This window comes from Fringilla coelebs, assembly GCF_963513975.1.
Source record: "Fringilla coelebs genome assembly, chromosome: 5".
In the NCBI taxonomy this organism is placed as follows: Eukaryota; Metazoa; Chordata; class Aves; order Passeriformes; family Fringillidae; genus Fringilla; species Fringilla coelebs.
Genome location: NC_140033.1, coordinates 61,765,117 through 61,787,414, shown reverse-complemented (window position 1 = coordinate 61,787,414; position 22,298 = coordinate 61,765,117). Strand labels below are relative to the sequence as shown.

Below are 22,298 nucleotides of genomic sequence, written 5' to 3'. Positions count from 1 at the left end.
TTTTCAGCACACTAGTTTGGCTAAGTCCTTAAGTGTCTCCAGATAGGACAGTCACAATCAAGTCCTACATCTCCCTAGAATTTGTCATGCAGCTCTCTTGTTCCTGCAGCCAGTGCTTGCCAGTGCTGCAGTAACCATCACCACTGCCAGCTCAGTCCTCACTCCCTGCTCCAGCAGCAGGACAGCTTGTGCAGCCTGTTTCAGAAGCCATCCATCACCCTGCAGAACTCTGTGATGTCTGCAATGCAATGACAAAGATGATGCAGCCCTGAAAAGCACCACCTTGGCTGACAAAACTCTACCTGCTTGGAAGCTTCAAAAGGAGAGGAAAAAGCACTGCTGTCAGCCACGAGTTGCTTGTAATTTCACTGAATGTTTTAGAGCATTGGATGTAACTGAGCTCATGCTTCCACAGCTTTCTGAGTAAGCTTGGGGAAATGACTCCACATCAGAGCCATATCACAAGAAAAATGTAAATGCTGTACCCATTTAAGAAATAAAGTGATTTTGCCTGTCAGAGGTTTAACATTAGTCCATCTCACAGTACAAATATACATACATGAGGCAATCCCTATGTGTCATCTATCTCAACAAATCCTCTTAGAAACATCTATCAAAAGCACTTCCCATTTATGTCTCTCTACTTCACACCTCATAGATTTTGAGGTATAGATTTTATATTCAGAGCCTTAAGAAAATTAAGAACATTATCTTGACTTATCATGAACATACATAGAAACAGACAGACACAAAAAGACCAATTGCTTGTTTCACATTTCCACAACTTTCTGTCAGCGGACCAAGGGACAGAGTGAGGGGAAAAAGATGCCAAAATTTCTCCTGTTAGTATAAGTGAAAAGTTTGGAGAGATTTAGAGGCTCACTCCTGGTGGAACATTAGGACCTGTGGAATAATGAGGCTCTTCAACAAGCATTAGAATTGGTTGCCATAAAAAAAACCAAAAAAGTGCCACTGCACATTCTTCATGTGCAAGAGCCCTGGCACCAAATGAAGCAAGCTCCTTCACTCAGATCATTGACTGGACACCTTATGCAAAAGATTACTACAGTTCTCTGATCTGGTGCAGGAAAAACGCACACAAGAAGCTATCAGGTTTCCAGGATTCTTCTTGAAGCTGTCCCTATTGGCCATCAAGGTCATTGTCTCTTATTTAGGACAGTCAGAAATATCCAGTGAATTGTCATTAGTGAATGAAAAAGGGTCTCAGAGAGCTGTGAGCCTGCAGAAACTTCCTTTTCTAACAAACCAGGTTACCTGGGGCCCTTCTGTGATGGGAAAGAGTAACTTGGTCTGCACATGCATCTGTACACATACACACAGAGTTCTCCACTGACCTGGAGAAAGAACAGCCACCATCACCCTCAGCTTCCCGGGCACTGTGTACCTTTGCTTTGATTTCCAGCACCCCAACTCATCACTTCTGTTCGATAAGCTTTCTTGCCTTATAACCTAAAAAAAGCTACCAGGTCTCTTACTGGTTTTGCTTATGAATTAAGCTCCAGACTTCTTATTCTCTACAAATTTCTGCAACTTAGCTTTTCCAAACAGTAGTCTGTACTCCAGCTTTAGTGTGCATTTTAACCTCAAGCTTTGTATCTGGGCTATTTTACTGCAGTGCATCAAATAAAAGTGAAACTTAAGTTAGAAAAAGACTTCTGCTCATTGCCTTCTATTCTTCACACACAAGCCCCAACACTATTCAATTCACTTGAAAGTCATTTCCTCTGTGTCCAACAGAAGCACACACCATCCAGGGCACGAATCTCACACACCCATGGGGCACACCCACAGATAAACTACATCACTCGGCCTCTTGCTGCATTAAATTCCTCCTTTTTGTCAGGACATCTTACTAATCAGCATTTCAGATAACACAAACAGAAAGCTCTCCTTCCAGGACTGGGAAAACAAACCCAGCAGAGAGTCTGTCTGTTTTCTCAAGGAAGTGACACAGTCTTCTGTCTTGCTCAGCTGGTGGAAACTGGGCTTGCTTTTCAAAGGCATCTCAAATGTATTCAAATATTGTATTCAAATATACCTGAAAAACTGAGGTCTCTGCCTTTTTTACCTTAAGAACTTTGAAGAATTGGCATTTACCCTGAACCAGAGCAGCATGCATTTGACAAGGTTATTAAAACAATCTTCCTGCTCAGGCTTGAGCCTGTGCCCTCCAATTTCCTTCTCCACCTCAATTTATCTTCCTCCAATTGAAATCACTGTTATAGCAGATGAGGTTTATCAAGTTTATCAAACAAAAACAGCAGCTCCTACATCCAAATGAACTCAAATGGAAGGCATTCATTTGCACACCACTCCTCTCCCTCCCAATTCACATAACAGCTAATTTGGTAGGATGTGAGCTCCCCACTATCTCACTAGGCAGGCTGGGACTGCTCATCACTGAACTGGTTCAGAACCATCCAGTTGTGTGTGCAAATGACTGCAGCTTCTATAGCCAATGCTTTCATTGCCTGTACAAATAACACATTTTTCCCAGTAGACTGCAGCAATGACAGAATATAAAGTTCCACAGGACCTACAGTCAATGCCACAGCAGGACTTAAATTTAGGATTTAGGCTCCTCCACCGTAACCCTTATGCTTCCAGACAAAAGTAATGCTCCTTTGCAATGGTATGTAAAAACTCCTGCTTTCCTCCTGCAGCTCCCAACTGATCTGAGGTTTCCTCCTCCACGGAGGCTTGGTCAGATCAGATTCTCCAGAGCACAGCTTGTCTTGCACAGGCGCTGAGCACACCCACAGACCTCTGCAGGGAAGAGAATCCCTGAGGAACACAACTCATTTTTGTGTGTTGGACACATGCCAAATGTCCCAAATTGACTCAGGAGAAGGAAATGACCATCACCACCAGGTCAAGAAGGCATTTCAGTGCTGACTTTCCAGTCCACACAGCATTGGCTCAGCATTTTTCATCACTTCTCTGCAGCTCTGCATGCTGCTGACTAGCAAAGGCAGGGCTGAAACTGCTATGCCAGGGCTTGTTCCAGCTTGGCAAATTCAATTAAGTACAGCAGAAAAAGTTCTTCTCTGATAGAGCCAAAGATTCTTTGGCTAAGCTAACTAAATCAACGGCTGTATCTACAAAATGACAATCCCACCATTTTTGTCCTTACTCTGCAGAAGTTTATTCCCTGCAACTCCCCGCTTTTTATCCTTTTTTTAAGGTGTAGAAAATACAAAGGCTACACAAAAAAAGATACTGAGGGTCCTACACCTACCACTTCAATAAATTTGACAGCTCCAAAGCTGCAGTATATACCCATTGCCAAAAACCTGGAGTCCACAAATGGACTGTAAAGAACTTGTTGGCTTCTCAAACTCAGTACTCATTTTAGACATAATCATAACACAGCTATCTAGAAGTACTTGATGCAAATTATTCTTAAACAAAACCTTTTCAGTTTTTATCTGATCCTCTCAAGCTAATGACTGCACTTCTGTGAAGCTTCTGTGTCACTCTGTTTTAGTGAAAGAGTCAAGTCTCAGCTTTGGAAATATAAAATTAACTGCATGAAAATCATGGGCTTCCTCAAGCATATTTCCAAGGGTCCCCTAGAGATGTTGGGACTTAACACCGTGGCACTGCTGCACCTAAAAGGAGACAGAAGGTTTTCTGCTGCTTGAAAGGAGTTTAGAGGTAGCTGGATGGGCTCACTCCTGGGACATACATTTCATCATTGAACCACATCACATCTCCAGAGAAAATCACCAGGATCAGCTATCCAAAGCTGCCTAGGTTACAGATCCAGACATGACGAGCCCTTCCTTGGCAAACTATTTAAATTCCACAAAACAGCCAGGTAGAGGACCTAGGAGCTTGAATCAGTAGAAGCAGCCTGTGTTCAGACTGCCTACTATGGATCAGCTCTCATCTTCATATAAGAGCTGGGTACCCCTCATTTAAATTAATCCTATTGCCCAGAAATGCCATTTTTCTGGGCCTCAGGTTTTTGTCAGTAGCGTTTTCCAGCCTTCAGAGGAAAATTTGGCAGAGGGACAGGCTATCAGCTCCTGCAGCAGAAAGCTCAGTACAGAACCAGGCCACCACATCAAAGACAGTCATTTACTCCTTTAATTCCCTCAAAAAAAAAAAAAAAAATCCTCTTTTCACTGCTGCCTGCACAGCACTGGCTCAGGCACAGTGCTGTGAGGAGAGCCAGGGCAGGGAAGCAGAGCTGGTCATGCTGTTTGCCAGCTGATGATTGTGTTTCCTTCTGCCAGCAGGGCAGGGAAGCCAGCAAGCCCCTTCTCCCACACCAGCCCCCAGCAGCGAGCCACTTGCCAGGGCAGGGAGCAAGTCTGGAGAGCAGGTTAATTCCAGGAACAGCCAGAAACACAGCGCTTGAGCAGTGGGAGCACGAGTCCCAGCACAGCCTGCCAGCTCTCTGCCAGGGGCTGGCAAACACTGGTGTGCAGGAGAGTGACAAGATGCCCGGGATGTCTGCAGAGGCATGCCCTGGGCTGCTGTGTTTGGGGGTAAAGGGAAGGTGCCAGCTTCCTTCGGCTGCCGCCACAGCCTTACAATGACATTCAGCAGCAGCATATTTACGCACTTTCAGCCCCATTTCTAGTGATGATCCTGTGTACCTGCACAGCTACAGCAGCCACACCAGTCACTCCCCTTACTAAAAAGGAAAATGCACTGTAAGAGTGTTAGGAAGGACTGCACCAGGAGAGCAATGGGCTAAACAAATGGGCAGGACCAGAATCCAGGATCTCTTTATAGTGCTGGAGGTTCTGTTCATCTCCAGCTGCAAACAAGGAAACTGCAGAGGCTTTACTAGTTACATTTGCTTAAGTCCTGCAGCAGGATGTCTTCCTGCCCTCCAGATCTGGATTGTGCAGCTCTGTGTTTCCTCCAGTAGTTATACATAGAAACAATCCATTAACAGGTTAACACACAGCACATAAATAGACTGTATTTGTCAGCATGTCTGAGCCCCACAGGTCGGCTGGTCACTTTATTTAAGAGACTCTGCAGCAGACTCACTGCAGGAAAGCAGGAATTTCCACTCTGGATTATAGGGGCAGAATATGTTCAACTGTGGATGTCTTCCTGCCCTCCAGATCTGGATTGTGCAGCTCTGTGTTTCCTCCAGTAGTTATACATAGAAACAATCCATTAACAGGTTAACACACAGCACATAAATAGACTGTATTTGTCAGCATGTCTGAGCCCCACAGGTCGGCTGGTCACTTTATTTAAGAGACTCTGCAGCAGACTCACTGCAGGAAAGCAGGAATTTCCACTCTGGATTATAGGGGCAGAATATGTTCAACTGTTTTTCTGCTGCTTTTAAGGGAGCATAAGACAAAACTTCAGCACAAGCGAAAAATCAAATGAAAGCTGAACATTATTTCTTCTCCAATCTGTGCCTTACATGCTTATGTAGCAGAATAAAGGCAAATAACCTGAATGCAGCCAGATGTTGCATTTCAGAGTTTGGGTGGGGGCTGGAGAAAAAAAAAAATAGAACCCACTCTAGGGATCAGTGCATGCATTCTAAAATACAAATACTTTAGAAGACGTCAACACATCACTAATGTTATTTGGATGTTCAGCTTGCCTAAGGGAGGGCAAAAGGGAGTCCTGCTATTAATAAACTGTTTAGTTTTGAAATTAAAAGCTCAAATATAAGGGCACAGCAGTTTTCAAGAAAAAGACCCTAACTTTTTCAGCATGCAAGCTGCATCACTTCTCCACCAAAACTTGCTTTTAGAAACAGATGGCAGCCTGCAAGACCTACAAATCCTTTGTCTGGAGTGGCAAACTAGGCCCTATTGCCCATCAAAGTCAACCATCACATTGTGAAGCACTGACCCTAACAAATCCATTATGTTCCTTTCTACCACAACGCTAAACCAAACAAAATGAGTCAGACTTACTAAGAAAGGGTGAGGGATTTTAAATCCCTTTCCCCACCATCCCTGCAAAAATAAAGACAAAGGGGAGAGTCTGTATTGACCCGCCAGTGATGAGGCTTGCCATGAGAGCTGCCCCCTTGGGCCAGGCTGCCCAAAGGAGGATGGATTTGGGGTTGGAGCATTTATATGGCAGAGTGCAATGGCTTTGGGATCAGCAAGCTCTGTCAGTCAAACTACCCACACAGGCAAAAGTGCATATCCCAAGCAGGAAAGAAAGGCCCTTATGCTGGCTGAATAATTAGGTCTGATGTGCTTTGTAGTTTCTCAGCCCTCCCCATCCAGCTCTGCTGAAGTGCTGAGGAGATAGAGACGGGAAAGCTCTTCACAGGTACTGCAGGGAAGAGAATATAATGTTTTTTCTTGTCTGCCAGCTGAATCCAGGCAATGTGAAGACACAGGAGCTCATATCAAAGAGCTGCTTATCTCCAGTCAAGGGGGAAAACAACAGAGAAGGCTACTGAGGTGGTGATGGACGAGGCACCGATGTGGAAAGGATCGAAAAGCCTTTTCCCTCCTATGGCTATTTGGTGCATCTTGACACACAAAAGGAAACACCCATCAATGGTGCTCTCAGCAGACACCTCCCAGCAAGGAACACTTTTATCAAAGAAAAGATCTCTCTCAATAGCACTGGGTCCAGTTTATGAACAACTCAAATCACTTTCATCTCACATATCAAAAAACAAGAGACAACAAGAAAGTCAGCATCATCAGAGCAACAGTTTGGTTGGATTCTTCACACCCTCATAAAAATTGCTCCCCATCCCCCTCCTTTACTGGTTTGCTTCAGCATAAAACAATCTCTCAAGGACGTGGCAACAACGACACTGAAATTCAAAGCACTGAGATCAAACACATGAAGCTGACGCTCATTAAGGGTAAATTATGTCACCTATCCAAAGGCTCAAGCTTATTATTTAAGACAATACAACAGTCATTAATCACAGCCATTGTGTGCTGCTCGAAAGGCTCTGGAAAGCTAAAGAATACAAGGGAGATTTATTATGCTACAGCGCCAGATTTAATTACACGGTTTTCTCCTCAGCATCTCACCACTTGTAGTTCACCACCTGTTTGCACCAGAGGACCTGAAATAAAGACGTGCTGCCCTTGGGGCCAGGCAAGCAAGAGAAGCTTGTGCTGCACTCTTCTGTGGCTGCTGTAGCACAACAGACCATTTTGGGGGATGCTGGCAGCCAAATCGCTTGTGCTGGGCTATTGTTTTCCTTTGGAAGTTTTACATTTCCAGTTCCTTTTCATACATGTGCATATGCAGAAAAATCACACCCTTGAGCCCATGAGCAAGGAGAAACAGGTTGCTGTCTTCTTCCTAAAGCTGCAGTGCAGAGATCCGTGCCCTCGCCACCACAACAATGTATTTAAGCAGTATGTCTGTCTGCTGGCAGCCCTCTGAGTTTGCATTTTCTTCTATAAATATTTAATGTAGAAGAACTGTTCATGTTACCCACTCTGACCGAAGTGTTTTGACAGCCATGCTCACCACATGACAATGATGCTCTATTTAACACTGCAGCTGCAGACAGGAGGATTTGGTTTCAGTTTTATACAATATTGTGAAACTGATGACCTCCTACAAATAAACCACTTAATACATTTTTAAGGAGCAGAATTTAAATGCATTAGCAAGACAATTGTTAGGAAGCCACTACAAGAAAGAAAAACAGAAATTTAATTCGTGAATGCAAAAGCTTTCTCAAATTTAACTGCAATTCCTTTCTTATTAAACCTATTCAGATGATGAAAATTAAAGACAATCTTGTCTGCAAAAGCTAAGTAGCCTCCTGAAACTGTTTCTCTTATAGCTAGAATAATTCCCAAACTTTCTGGACCACATATAGTCATCAGGCCTCAGAGGCCTCTACTACACACTTTTACCAACCAGTTAATTGAATACACACAGAAGATGATGATGGCTCAGTGGATCATTTGGCTGGCCCCAAGGGAGGTTTCATCCCAGCCTCTCTCCAACATACAAAGACTCAGCATGGTCTAGCAGCAACTAACCAAGAGTCAGTGTTTCACATCTGAAGACAGTAACATTTTTTCAAGTAAAGAAAAGTCAGGGAAATAAAAAGGCCTAAGTAACCCAGCCAGCCAAACCCACACAAATAGCTCTGCTGCTGCTAGTTATGCAGAAAGGCACTTTAACATGGAATCACTTCAGCACAGTTTGGAAAAAAATTATGTAATATAAGAGCGAGAAACTGAGTCAGCAATGTTTATCCTTCCCCACATCCCCGGGGGTCGTCTCAGTTACCCAGGGGCTCATTAATGCATTCATCTGTTACAAGCTTGCTGGAAGCATGGAGCAATGCCACTTTGGTGTGAGCAGATTAATCCAGCACAGATTGCCAACCTTCCTCTGCCAGGCAATGCCATCTCCTTCTAGGCTATTTCAGCAGGCAGATTCAGATGGATATTGTCATTTACTTCCAAGACAACTCATAAATGCCAAGTGATTAGCCATCCCTTGCAGCATCTTTTACTGGAGTTACTCAGAATTTAATGCACTTAATACAGTTTTATGACTCCTAATGCATCATTAGCAGTCATAATATCAGACTACAGATTTTCATTCTTAACAATATCTCAGAAAGGTCAGAATAGCATTTTAGAACAATAAAACATGAGGATGAGCTGGTTTGTTCTTGAATGTAGGAAGGGGGAAGATAAGAAAAGAAAAAGATAGTCAAGAACTCTCTTCTCCAACATATTCTGTTTCTATATCTCCCATTCAGTATATTTTGAAGAAATACAGAAGTGTTTTTCCATAGACACTGGATGTAATAGTACCAACACAGTCAAGATCCTACATCCTTTCATTGAGGTTGAGGAAGGACTTGGACCCTGCAAACAACCATCTGAGAACTGCTATTTATTGCCAAACATAGCTTTGTTCCCACTGCCTGTTATCACACTGTAGGAGCTGAGACTGAGCAAGAAAGACTAAGGATGATGGTTTTAGTACAGCTGTAGGTTTTCACAGGTATGGGCGAATAGCACTAGGAATTATGCAACAGGATGGCAGGAGAGAAGTCATTGTCCTCTCATCTGCAGCTCCTTTTGCTCACACAGGCCTGCTAGCTCCAATAGTCCTTCCTTCCTTCCTTCCCCCTCACTACCAGGGGTTACCTTTGCTCCCCACCCCACCAGATGGGCAGAGGCAGCGCATGCTCTGCTTAGATCCCACCCTGGGGCTGCTAATATCTGCCAGGATACCCTCAAGGAGGGGCCTCCCTTGCTTTAGGAAGTGCTGCTGCTTTTCCTGCAGCCTTTGTGCTATTGTGTAGCAGCACATGCTGCAGCTGAGACAGCCACCACACACTAAGTATCACCAGACAATTTCAGAAGGCTTTAAGCACTCACCCAGAGTAACGCCATACCACATCAGGCACCTGCCCAAACAGAGCAACACCAGACCACATCAGAAGGCTTCAGGCACCTGCCCATACAGAGTAACACCACATCACTTCACAAGGCTGAGAGCATCTGCCCTTCTTGCTCTCCAACCTTCTACAGCCAACATCTTACATGCTTTACACCTGTGTGCCCTCTGTTCCCTTTGGTGGCTGGTCAGTGCACCTGGGCACTCATCACCTTCAGTGCTGTTCACCTGTCCTGCACAGCTGTAGCCCACTGGGGATGAGGCTCTGCTGCAGCCCCACTCCTAATTACCACAAACCATGTACCTACACTATGGGAAGGTTAATTAGGATCTCTGCTCTAGCTGCAGGGACATCACAAAAAAAAAATCCTTTTTCTTTTCCATTCTATCTCTGACAAAATTAAATTGACATGTGTGCTCAGAAGTTGGGAGATAAGATTGGGGGGAGGATAAGATCAGTTGGGGGAGTGGTATTTTGACTTTTTTTTTTTAATAAAAAGGAAACAAGCCTGGTGTGATCATGTTATCAATCACTCAAGCTGAGTTTTGAGTGTGATAACACTGCACTATTAACAACACAGATGGTCTCCTGCTTAGTTAGCATCAGCTTCCCTTTTGAGTTATTCAGTGCATCACAAGCAATACTGGGACACAGTCAGAAGTCATTGTCACAAAGTGCTGACAAAATATGAACCAATAACTGAAACCCAATAGCGATTTTGAATTGCAGATAGCTTTCAGATCATGATCACCATCATATAGGATCTGTATCTTGGACACACCACTGCAACAGCTGCTCTGAGCGATGTGCTCTCGGCTCTGGGGCAGACCTAAATCTGTGCCTTTTCTCCCTGGTTCCTGGACAAATGGCTGTTCCAGTGCTAACACGGACCTGAAGGCGAGGAGCATGAATACATCCAGGCCCCCAGACAAAGGTTTTGTCATTCTTATTCCCACCGAAAGCACAAGAGCTGAACTAATCGACCCCGAGCTCCTGGGTCACAGCCAGGGCATCCACGCCAGGGACCCCGGCCCTTTCTCACCTGCTGACAGGGACAAAGCAGGGCTGAGGGGCCTGAGCTCATTAAGGCACGATTTTCATGGGAAGTTCAGCCCACATGAGGCTGGAGGGATTTTTTTGTTTTGTTTTGTTTTGGTTGTTGTTTTTTTTTGAAGAGTGTGTTACACTGAGCAAATTTCAACAGGGCTCTTTCTTTCCCCACTCAAATCACCACCCTGTGGGCAGCTCCAAGTAGAGAGAAACAAAGACATGGGCATAGAAATGACAATAAGTTATTACCCAGAACTGCTATTGTGAAAATTAACATTTCCCATCACCATCCCCCTCTGGCTAAGAGGAACAGCAGACCACCATTACAGCTGCTTCACCCCATGCAGATGTTCATATTCATACAGGAAAAAAAATTATTACCTAATAGCATTCCCTACACCAGGATTCTTTAATTCTTAGTCATTCCCAAATTTCAGACACAAACACTAGACAACACATCCCTGCTTGAATTAAGAGAGTCAAACAACATCTGCTATCATACTCACTAAAGCCAGAAAGAGTCAATATATTTGCAAATATGTTGTAAGAGAAACCTATCTTGAACAACATCATCTTGGGAAAAGGCTCAACACCTAATCCATCTATGCTGAATAGCTGCTACCCTGATTTGCAGAGATAAATATTCTCCCTTGATAGATTCATGGCAATAGTAGTCACAGACAAAGGCTGACAACCCCAAAAGGGGTGCATTAAAGACACTGTAATATCTTTCTTCTTGGCCTTGATATTTCTGCAGTGCTTACAAGGCATCACATACAGCAAAATACACCCTTTGCACACAGCTTTACACACATCTACCATCAGTCATTTTTATAAAGCACCTGGCAGTTTTCAAGCAATGTGAGTCATGACCAACACTTAATCTTCATATCCTCACAAGATTTTAGGGGGTTTTAGTGTTTCTGTTAGTTTTGTTTGGATTCTTTGGTTTTGTTCTTTTTTTTAAACAAATAGTGGGAATTCTTCCTCAAATATTTGGTGCTGTGTATTTTCATATAGCTATACTGAAAGAATAAAAGTGAGAGAGCACAAAATCTACATTACAAAAAAATCCCATTCTAGAAACAGTGCACCAGCCCTTTATCTTTTCCACATCAGCCAGCATCACAGCTGAGAGAAAGTCTGTGTTAACAGAGCTGGTGTTTTGTTTTTAAGCATAAAATTGTTCTTCATTTTAAATTCATGTCAGAGTATTGCGCAACATAAAACAAACAAGAATACCAAGTGGGAATGCTGATAGAAAAATAGTATTGTGTGAATAACTAACTCATCAGCAAATCCTCCCCTCCCTCAACAATGAAAAGCCAAATATTTATTCAATTGCATATTGCATTCTTTGCTCAAATACTTCATAATTTGAATTTAAAACAACAAATCTCAATTTTCTTTCCTGAGCATCTCAGGGGACACCAGAGGGCCCAGCAGAAGGTATTTACACCATCTGACTGGATTAATCTCAGCAGCAATCTGGAGAAAAAGCAGGAGAAGGGGGCTCTTAAGTGATTTAGACCATCCAGGTCGGTGAGAACAGACTGCAGAACCTGTCAGACACCTGAAGTCAGTGTAAGCAATACCTATTTGGACCATGACAACAGCATCCTCTTCCAGAAGGCTCCAGCTGATTCCAGATGCTGGTCACTCCAAAGCAGGCTGCTTGGTCCATCTAATCAATATTTCATTGAGGAAATACCAGATAAGTGAGTTCTGGTTTCATCATTTCATTACTAAGAGCTCAGCCCTCTTGTGTTTCAGTCACAAGGGACTCAAAGCAGCTCTGGGCAGCCTCGTGTAAGGAGCAAACGTGGTGATATTTGATTTTCCCTTGTAACTGCAGCTCCTGCTCCCACAGGTGACACGGCATGGCATCGCGTGCCACCGCACGCCAACCCGCTTGGACGTGCAAACAGCTCTGCATGGGAATGAGCAGGGCTTTATACAGATGCTGAGGGGAAAATGCAAATTTATACAAATAATTTCAGTCATCCGTGAAAAGCAGCAGCCACTACACACCCATGGCGGTTGAGCTCGGCTCTTTTTTTTGTTTAATCCTGTCATTGTTGACACAGAATGGTGTTTCAGATTAAGCCCCCTCACCCTTCCACATGTTAGTCTTTAACATGACAAGAGAATACCAAGAAGGGGGTGGACAGAGGATACTTCTGGCTTTCATGCTGTGCAACTTACCACTCATACAGATTCAAAGCATGATTTGACTCCATATCAAGCTTGATATCAAGCTTACTAGGTTTTAAGAGCTACTAGATCCTAGAATTATTACTGCAATTTGATGGTTAAAATGACTGCAAAGCAAACTCAAATTCATGCTCCAGGGTGAGGGGGGTGCTAACTCTACAAGACTGACATATTTAAACATTGCCTCTGAACACAAACCAAGAACAGCTGACATGTTTGTATGAAATTGTGAAGGCTGTTCTCCAGTGAGAGAACCAGATTTCTTTACAGATCCACCAAAACCAGACCCCTCACTCCAATATCATATTCTAGTAAGAGTTAATTTTTGTACTATCACTTGAAGCAGGTCACTGAGATCTGGTAAAGTACTTCAAACCACAGAAGGGCTCTTCCCACTCGTATTCCTCTTTCCCATGGAATACACTCTTTCCATTTCACTCTTCAAGCATCTGCTTGGAAGTTTTGATGTTATTTTTCATGGCTTGGGTAGGCATGGAGGTAGAAGCAAAACCTCAGACCTCAAAGGAGAATGGCTTCATGTTTTCAGCCAGGCACCTCCACCAAGCCCAGGACACCCTAATGAGAGAATCTTCAGCTGATCACAGATGATTAAAAATGATCTTTGACTCCAAGCAACAAGCTCAACTGAAGTTGTTCATATTTTCATACTGCTAATGTAACAGGAATTTCTTCCAGCTATGCCTATATCTGACACCTCAGCAGTCTGAGTCTAATCACACATTAGTCATTCCCACAGAATGTTTCTTTTACTATGATGACCCATCACCATTTCTTCCCTAATTACTTTTGGGATTATCTATATGGCTAATGTGATCAAAAAACCACAGTGAAGGCTTACTGTTTCCTGACCAAATTTGGTTTTCCTCAATGCAATTTTTCCTACTGTATATATTTTTGCTATTTGCTGGTTAAGAGATAGATAATGAAAGAAAAAAACAAGAGAAGAACAAAAATTGTAGGCTATTTACAGTCATGAGCTATACAGAGATTCACATATTCCACACAGTTCCTCTCCATGCACACCAGAGGCGGCTGAAGAAGAAACTCTTTCCACATATGTAAGTGGTCCTACATGATCTCAAACAACACCAGCCAAAGATCACAGCTGTAACTGCATCGAAGTGCACGCACTGTTGGTTTTTTTCCCCTTCATTCACATTTCTCCTTGACTCCAGCTCTCACTGCAACAGACCAGGACTGCAGCAGGAGCAGTGTGCCAGCCTCATATCCAGTGCCAGCCCACGCAGAGCCTTTGTGGGCTGTACACTTGCCAGCATGTTTAGGGACGAGCTGGCATTAAGGACAACTTGATTAGCCCATGACAAGCAGGTGAAAGAAGGCAGGCAAGAAAGCCCTGACACCCCTGCCCTGCTGGCTTGCGTGCAGCTCAGCCTCTCCTGAAGCAGCTGATTTTGGAGTTATTCCTGCATGGAGCTCTGCATTGGCACAGGCGAGCTGTGGGAAGGGTGTCAGGGCACTGGCACAGCTCCTGCAGCACTGGGAAATGGCTCTGGCGAGGACACGGGAAAACAGCTGAGCAGAGAAATCAATATTACAGTCACGCACCACCCTGAGCAATTCTGACATAGATATGGTCGCTGCTCTTCCGTTTGCAGAGTGGTGAGCATCACCTTCCCCCAACACCACCATCCTCCAGCACCCTGAGGACCAGGACAGAGGTGGGCACCCACACAGGAGCCTCTCCCCTGGCAGCAGGACCTTGACCTCAGGCTCACACAACCACTGTGTCCAAATCCTCCCCACCGACACGCGGCCGTGCTGAGCCCGACCCGGCACTGCCGCCGCGCTCCCTGGGACGTGCCACCTTTGTGCCACCTCTGTCTCCCGGGGCTCTGTGCCCCAGGCACAGGCTGTGTGCCACCTCTGTCTGCCAGGGCTCTGTGGCACAGGCTGTGGGCCTGGGACCCCATCTCTCCACAGCCACTGCAGCACTAAGCCACCAGGATGGGGCCAGCAGTGACTTCAGGCTGCTGCGCAGGAACAAGATTAGGGCTGGATTTAGGTCGTTCTTATAAAGGACAGCAGCTCAGCCATTCTGCCTGGCACTGCTTTGATTACTGCTGCAGTTACAGTGTGTGAAGGAAAAGGGCTGCCTCCTGAAATACTAACGGGGCAGCTCTGGGATCCTCACTGAAAAAGCCCCCTCACGTACGCTATCACACCTTCTTCCTCTCCGCTACTGCAACAGCCACTGGCAGCCAAGCAGCCTCCGAGCGTGCAAGAGGCTTTAGTCTGCCTAAGTGGAAATCAAAACAGCAGCTTATCTGGCAAGCAAAGTACAAGAAATTCTCTTTGGTTTAGCATTAGCGAGTCAGTGCTATTGATAGGAATAATGATGTTTTTCCAACCCAACCAGTACCTTATTTTCAAAGGAATACAGTAGAAAAAACTTAGATGAAGGCAAATGTATAACAGAATAATCACATCAGGGCTGAGCATTTAAATCCTGCATTTCTCTGGCATATAAGCAGATAGAGAATGAAAGTGCTCTTGCTGAAACACAGCAATACGTCACAGCCATCAGCAATGCCACAAATAGTGTGTCATCCAAGCCAGCAAGAGAGTTACTCCTTATTATAGGTTATTGTAACTGGAGATCATACTTATCAATAATATTGACAGTTCTTTATAAAAAGCACTGACTCCTTTGGCTGCAGAAATCCTCCTATAGGAACTAAGTCTTTAATGCATAATTCAGATATTTTTTAAAGTGAAATTAAAACCTTTGTGGTATTACAGTGGAATTCTGCTCTCCTCCAACAGCAAAAAAAGAAGAATGAACCATTACAGCAATTATCCATGCCACTACCTCTGAAGATGTAGAAGAGAGCAGAAACATTATTTCTGTTTCAGCATCCAATTTTGGTTATCCAAAAGCAGGGATTAGCTCCATACTCTTTAACTAGAAAAGCAACACTTTATATATGTAGAATAAGATTTGGTTTCACATGAACAAAATATTAACCCAGCTTAGATTGTTATCAAACAGGTTTCCTAAATGCATACACAGTATTTTCCTATTATTATGACAGTTCACAAAAAAATGACAGTTACTTCAATAAGCCAGCTACTCCATCCAATCCCTAATCCATGAGACTTGGTTTTTTCCAGCTATAATGTCAGAAGATTTAGTGCTCCATTTGAGCATCATTTCTTAAGGAAGGCTGGAGAAACGCTTGAATTCCATTCCTCCCACAAGCCCTGCAAAGATGAGAAAGCCTAAGCAATTGACCTCAACTGCTTCTGAGGAGCAAGTTAAGTTTTGTTAACTTGAAGAGCATAAACCATCTCTGCCTCTACTTGCACCATTCTCATCATTACTTAATCTGGACAATCCCTCCAAAAATTTGCTTTGTGCAAATCTGGACTACACTTAAAAGTGAAAAGCAGAACTTCAGTGGCCTGCTTTTCATTTGCGTCACAGGAATCGCAACCGATCAGATATTCCTCGGTAGAGGGAAACTTAGTCTATTTCCAGCAAACTAGGAAAAAACCCAATTGCCTATTTTCAGAAGAGCCATGCAGACAAGGAGTTGTACGACTGTAGTAATGCCACCGAGTTTTCTGGCAGCGCACAGCCCTGGCACGGAGGAAGCGCGAAGGAGAACGGCGCAGGCGGCGGGGAGGCGCTGCGAGGCGGCAGCACGCAGGTGCCAAGCACACACAAGGACATAAAAAGTCTTTTAGCTTTCTAAAAATAAGAGCCTACTAGATAAGAAGCACAGTTAGCCAGACTGCAGCATGCCCTGTTTGGATTTTAACATTTCATTGAAGGGAAATTAATTACCAATATGTGGATATTTTGTAGGGAAACAGCATAAGGTAGAAGAAATGTGCATTTTCCCCAAGACATTCAGCATTTTCAGCGAGCATGACCAGTATCCACTCTCTGCTTTGCTGGCCATTAAAATAAAGAATTTGATCTTAACAGTAGCTCCCTACTGTTCTCAAGCATACACTGAATAGGACAGTAAGACACTGAATCTTTACACAATGGCCAAAACTAGTCAGTGTAATGTAACATTTACAGTTCATGTGTGGAGAAAAACCCTATAAAGATCTTATAAATCTTTTCACACAGCAAGCAGGCAGCCATAACTCCACCAATATTCCCATTCTAAGACAGAGAAGACACCATCCAACATGGTTCTTCAAGCCCCAATTCCCAAGCTGGCTTACTGCACCTTCTCTTCCTCCAAACTACACCCTCAATGGAGTCCTTCCACTTCAGAACAAAACACCCATCCCTAATCCTCTCCCTACTTTCCTTCAGAGCACTAAATTACCTCCCCAATGAAGTACATTTCCTGTTCTTTTTAACTGAGTCATGTGAACTCTGGATTTTTCTTAATTGTAGTTTGTGACACTCAAACAAGATACTAAAAATTTAACATGTTCCCCAAGCAAATGGTAAAAGCTGCTACAGCCAGAAAACCTTGTGCCCTGCACTTATAGCTCACTATATATGAACGTGAAATTCACATAGTATGAAAAAACATACGACAGAAAAAATTAAATGAGCAATTAGGGCTTTTTGTTAAATGCAGTGTTAAATATTTACTATAACAAATGCATTTGAGCACATGCAATTCCAAGACTGATAGTCTCAAAATGGCTTTACCTGAAAGAAGCAGGCATGAAGAGGAAAGTGAACTAAAATTTATTTTCCATCAACCCTACACATGACAGAAAAGCTCCCTTTACCCCATTTTAGGGGAGTTCAACAGGACACTGAAACCAATACTGAAATTTTTTCATGCTTTTCAAGATATTTCACATCAAATACCCTGCTTTTCTTTTATGACCTCTCCAACTATTAAACACCAAGAAATCCTTAGATAGTTTCCTTTCCTCCTTCAAGTCCCTGGAAAGAGTCCCTGGGAAAAAAAAAAGGTTTTTTTTTCCCTCCATCCTTGAGTGAGAGTTTTGTGATAAGGGCCACAAGTGTTTTGACAACATCATAATCTACACACAATTTTGCTGTGTGCCTGGATACACTACCAAGTTGAGCAATAGGTAAACAGCGTTTATCTGTTCAGAATTAGTTCACTTAAAAACCCCAAATCAGCCATCTGAAGAGCCAGCTGTGAAGCTACTCACAAAAAAAAAATCTGTACCAGAAATCAGCGTACATGCAAAAGACAAAATAATAATCTAAGCAAAATGAACTGTTTGCTTGGTGGAAAATTCTCATCTACCAAGCTTATTTTAAGCCCTGAGCATCCATTCAGTGGAACAAGAGCTATAAACCAAAATATTCTCCCCTAAAAGCATGTCAAAATGTTATACAACCATAAATGTTGATTTTATTTCATTTTCTGAACAAACCTATCAACACTACAAGAATCAGAAAAGCAGTTCTTTGCCCTGCTCTCACGAGTAACACTGAAATATTTCACTTCTTGCCTGATGCAGCAGATGAGGATTTGTTGGTGCTTTTTGCTGTTTTTAATTGAAGAGAGTTTTTGTCAGAGGAGATTCTGGGCTTAAGGCAAGGAAAGCCTCCACACTGGGGAGAGTCCTGGGCTGTCCCCAGCCAAGGCAGGGCACAGGTCAGGGAGCTCCAGGTGACACCAGAGCTGACTCACAGGCAGCTCCTCAGCACACCATGTACCACGGTCAGCTGCCTGAATATTACCACAGGGTCCATCTCAAATCCTCAGAGATTCACGGGTTTGGAGATAAGCAGGTTCTTGATTATTTTTTTTTTTTTTTTGCTAAACTGGGGATGATCTGTGTAGCAGCTTAAGTCACAGCAACTTTTCATTGATGCCTTGTGACTTACCTCAACAAGCTCTTCAAGCACAAGATGTAGCTATCACAGCTACATAACACTGAAAGAACAGGGTCATTTACTTCCACAAAGAATTTTGAGAACATTTTTAGAAAGAATAGCCATTTGTGGGTTTCCTGTGATAGAACAGACTTTCTGCTCCCTCAAGCATCTTTTTCCCCACCCGTCACAGCAGAGAATTCTATTGTAGTACCTTGGGTTTTGAAACCTGTAACATAGATTTGTAGATGGGCTCTCACTACCATCTGCCTACAGCAGCATTAGTACTCCCCAAGCTTTAACAGAAAAGTTTCCTCAGCCACCTCTCAAACCAGAGGTAATTTTTCCACGGCTGTATTATATTTGTGGCTCACAGCACTCCCTGTTCCTCCCCAGCATTTCCCACTGCTGAGCTCCCGGCTGATAGCAGAAAGCTCGTGTCACGAGTCCCTAAAAATATAACATTGCTCAGTGGCAATGTAAGTCCCATCATATTTCTGTTACTCCACTTCTTCCTCTATCACATCCCAACCCTCCTAAGGTATTAAGAATACCTCCAGAACTGGCATTACCAAAAGTGTTTGTATGTCCAAACCATATTGCTGGACCTTGCCTAGTTGAAACCAGTTACAAAGACATTGCTTCAAAAATTACTACTTTTGTTAATTTCTCTTTAAAATTATTCACAGCTGCACTGTATTTTCTAAACGGGTATATCCTGTACATGCCAAAATTACTTTCTTTCACTGAAAAATGAAGAGGGAGAATACTTTAGCTTTGAAATCTGCTTAGTGTTGCTGGAGCAGTTCAGCCAAACCTATTGAGTGACCACAGAAGAGGAGCCCTATAGTTGAGGCATTACATTTGCACAAACCCACCACACTCAGGCTGTCATTGAGCAGTGCTCCCCAAGAACACAGCTGTGCACCTCCCTGGGAAATGGTGCAAAAAATCAGCAAAAGACAACTTGGAAAGTCCATCAGGGAAGGCACAGCCTACCAGCCAACACAGCTTTAGAAATAGTTTCTTTTCAGATAGATGACTCAAAGTTTAGGTAGCTGAAACCCCAATAGGTCATTGATGCAAATCAAACCCTGCATGCCATCAGCTGGGAGGTGGCTCCTGGGAGTCAGGAGTTTTCTACTAAAAGAAGCAAAACTGAAAACACACAGCTGTGGTCACAAGTAACGTGAAAAAACAAAGAGATGAAAGTACATTTAGCTAATGCTTCAACTTGGAGTCCCCAGGGCTACCTCCATACAGTAATGTGTGCTCATCACCAAGGGTAGAGACTTAGTTACCCTGCCTTAAGATAAGGCTCCTTGGAAACATACGTGCATCCACCCCTTTCACTGGTGACAAAAACATGAACTTCAACCAGTGTACATTGACCAGTGATACAGATCATCCTGTCTTTCTCTTACACAACCAGAAGGCAAGGTACTTCCTGATGCAATAGCTGCAGAGAGCTCATTAGGATCCCATCCTCAGGATCCCACTGCCAGGCAGAGAGGCTCACTGCTGCCTTCAGCTCTAGCCACGCACAGCTCCTTTGCCTGCAGTGTGAACGCATGGGAATGGGCAAACACTGGCACTTAAACACTTCCCAACTCATAACTCCATGAGGAAACGCTTAGCTTCCATGCAACGCTTAGCTTCCCTGTTATTAAGCCTGAAGTTGATCAAATTTTATATGTAAAAACCTGACTTTGTTTCTTTTGCATAAACAAAAGTGACATTGAGGAAGAACTGCTGCCTTATGCCAACGTGATCAGCTCATATCCAGTCATCAACCCACCAAAAATAAACATTTTAGAAAATGTCTTTCAGCCTACAGCAATAGTTTTGTTCCTTTTTTTTCCCTGTAACGTTTTTGGGGTAGAGGGGAGAAAGAAGAATGCGGGAAGACTACTTCTGAATAGACATAAGGTGCGAATAAACATAAGAAAGATGCGATTCCATTAATATATTCAGTTCTTCCCATATCCCTCCCCCTCCTTTCCAGTGCAGAGACTGAAGAAAATGCATCTGCCCCGGCAGAAAGCACGGTCATACGGCTCCCTCCAATTCCGTGACCCTGGGTTCCCTTCTCCTGCCAGTGGCGCCCCGCTGGCCGCGGCCGGGACGCTGCGCCCACCCGCCGGGGGCTGCCCGACCCCGCCAGCATCAGGGACCGGGCCGGCGGGGTCAGCGCAGCCCGGCCTGCGGGGGACGGAGCATCCCGGCGGCCAAACGCTCCCCACCGCCCGCCGGGAGCTGCCCTGGGGGGATGCTCCACCAGCCGCTCCGGAGGATGCTTTATCCTCCAAAGTGGCTCCCTCCCTGCGGCTCCCACCCGCTCGGCGACCCCTCCTCCTCCCCTCCTCGGGGGGAGCAGACATTTTGAGGCAGCGCATCCCGAACGCCCGCCGAGCCGCAGCGGTGCGGGCGAGGCCTCCGCCGGCGCCGCTCACCTGCCAGCTCGTCGGGCTCCAGCCCGCTCTCCGCGTCGATGCCGCACAGCACGAAGTAGTGGGCGAAGCGGCAGGGCGCCGCGCCGGGCCCGGGGTTGCCGCTCCCGCTCATCCCGCCGGCGGCTCCCGGCGGCGGCTCCGTGCGGCGGCAGCAGCGCGGCTCGGGCGCGCCCGCGGGCCGGTCACGGCGCGCCGCCCCCCATCCCCGGCGGGGCCGCGCAGGCGAGCACCGAGCGGCGGCTCCGGCGGGCGGCGGAGAACGGGCGGGCGGCCCCGCTGTCAGCTGAGCGGGGCGGGGACGGGCGGGACACGGCGCGCTGCCGGCCCGCCCCCGCGGGGCATTTAAACCCTGCGCGGCCGCCCCCGCCCCGCGCCTTGGGCCGGCGTTCCCGGCGGGTCGGGAGAGCCGCGGGCGCCTTTGTCATCCGCTGTATCCGCGATTGAAGCCTAAAGCTCCCCCGCGTGTGAGCAGGAGAGGTTGGCTTTATTTAAATACAGCAGGAGATGGTGCCACTTCCTATCGGGAATGTCTCTTCCCCCCCGCCCCAGGAGGGAGCTCCCGGAGCCCCGCTGCCGGAACGGGCCGAGCCCCGCCCGGCGCCCGGGCTGCGCTGAGCGCTTCCTGCGGGAATCCTGCCGGGGAAACGGCTGCTTCTCCTCCCCAGCCCCGTGTGGCAGCAACAGCCACCACCCGCGGCGGATGGCTTTTGTGCGGTCTCCATCCCCGCGCCGTGATGGATGGCACCCGTACCACGTTACGGGAGAGCTATTTCTTGGCTACTCGCACTCCGTTTCAAAGCAAAAATCTAAAATGTTACTTCGTTCTTAGTTCACTTAAGATTTTCTAGCCATTCTGCCGCGTCCAGAAATCAATCAGCATTATTATTAACGAAAATCCTTCTCGTTAGGATCACCCGATGCCAAAACACTGGCAGCTCTGTCCGCGAGCGGCACCTACTTTTAAAGGGGCAGAGAAGATTCTTTGAAGTTCTTTTTCTTCTCCAAAGTGATAAGATCCCCCACACACGTCAATAATTTTGATATCTGGATATCATAAGGATATCATATCATTCCGTATTTTCCCGTATTCCGGTATTATCCAGTATTCTGGATATCATATCATTCAGTATTTTCACTTTTATCCTTTTATGTTTCATCTGTTTATTAGTCTTGTTCCATGCCACCTGTAATAATTACAGTCTTGTCATTTTCTTACTGTGAACTCCTATGACCCCTTTATTTTACCTCTTAGCAGTGTGAATTACGTATTTTCTTTTTATGGTTTACATTTGTCCTTGTTCAACAAGTGCCTTTGATAAGAAAATGCCTACAAGGAAACTGATAATTCGTCCACCTTGTGTCATTTTATGGAGGTACATGGAGTAACTGTCTG

At 45.0% G+C, this 22,298-nt stretch overlaps 1 protein-coding gene across 6 annotated transcripts in view; it reads right to left on the bottom strand.

Moving 5' to 3' along the window:
• Positions 1–21,131, bottom strand: part of DENND5B (DENN domain containing 5B) — a 104,481-nt gene extending 83,350 nt beyond the window's left edge. For all 6 annotated transcript variants that reach the window (XM_084206597.1, XM_084206600.1, XM_084206599.1 and 3 more), the window contains exon 1: positions 20,906–21,131. In XM_084206597.1, coding sequence (XP_084062723.1) covers positions 20,906–21,017 — 112 coding nt within the window. In that variant the 5' untranslated portion in view covers positions 21,018–21,131. The remainder of the gene's footprint in view (positions 1–20,905) is intronic.
• Positions 21,132–22,298: the final 1,167 nt, after the last annotated feature.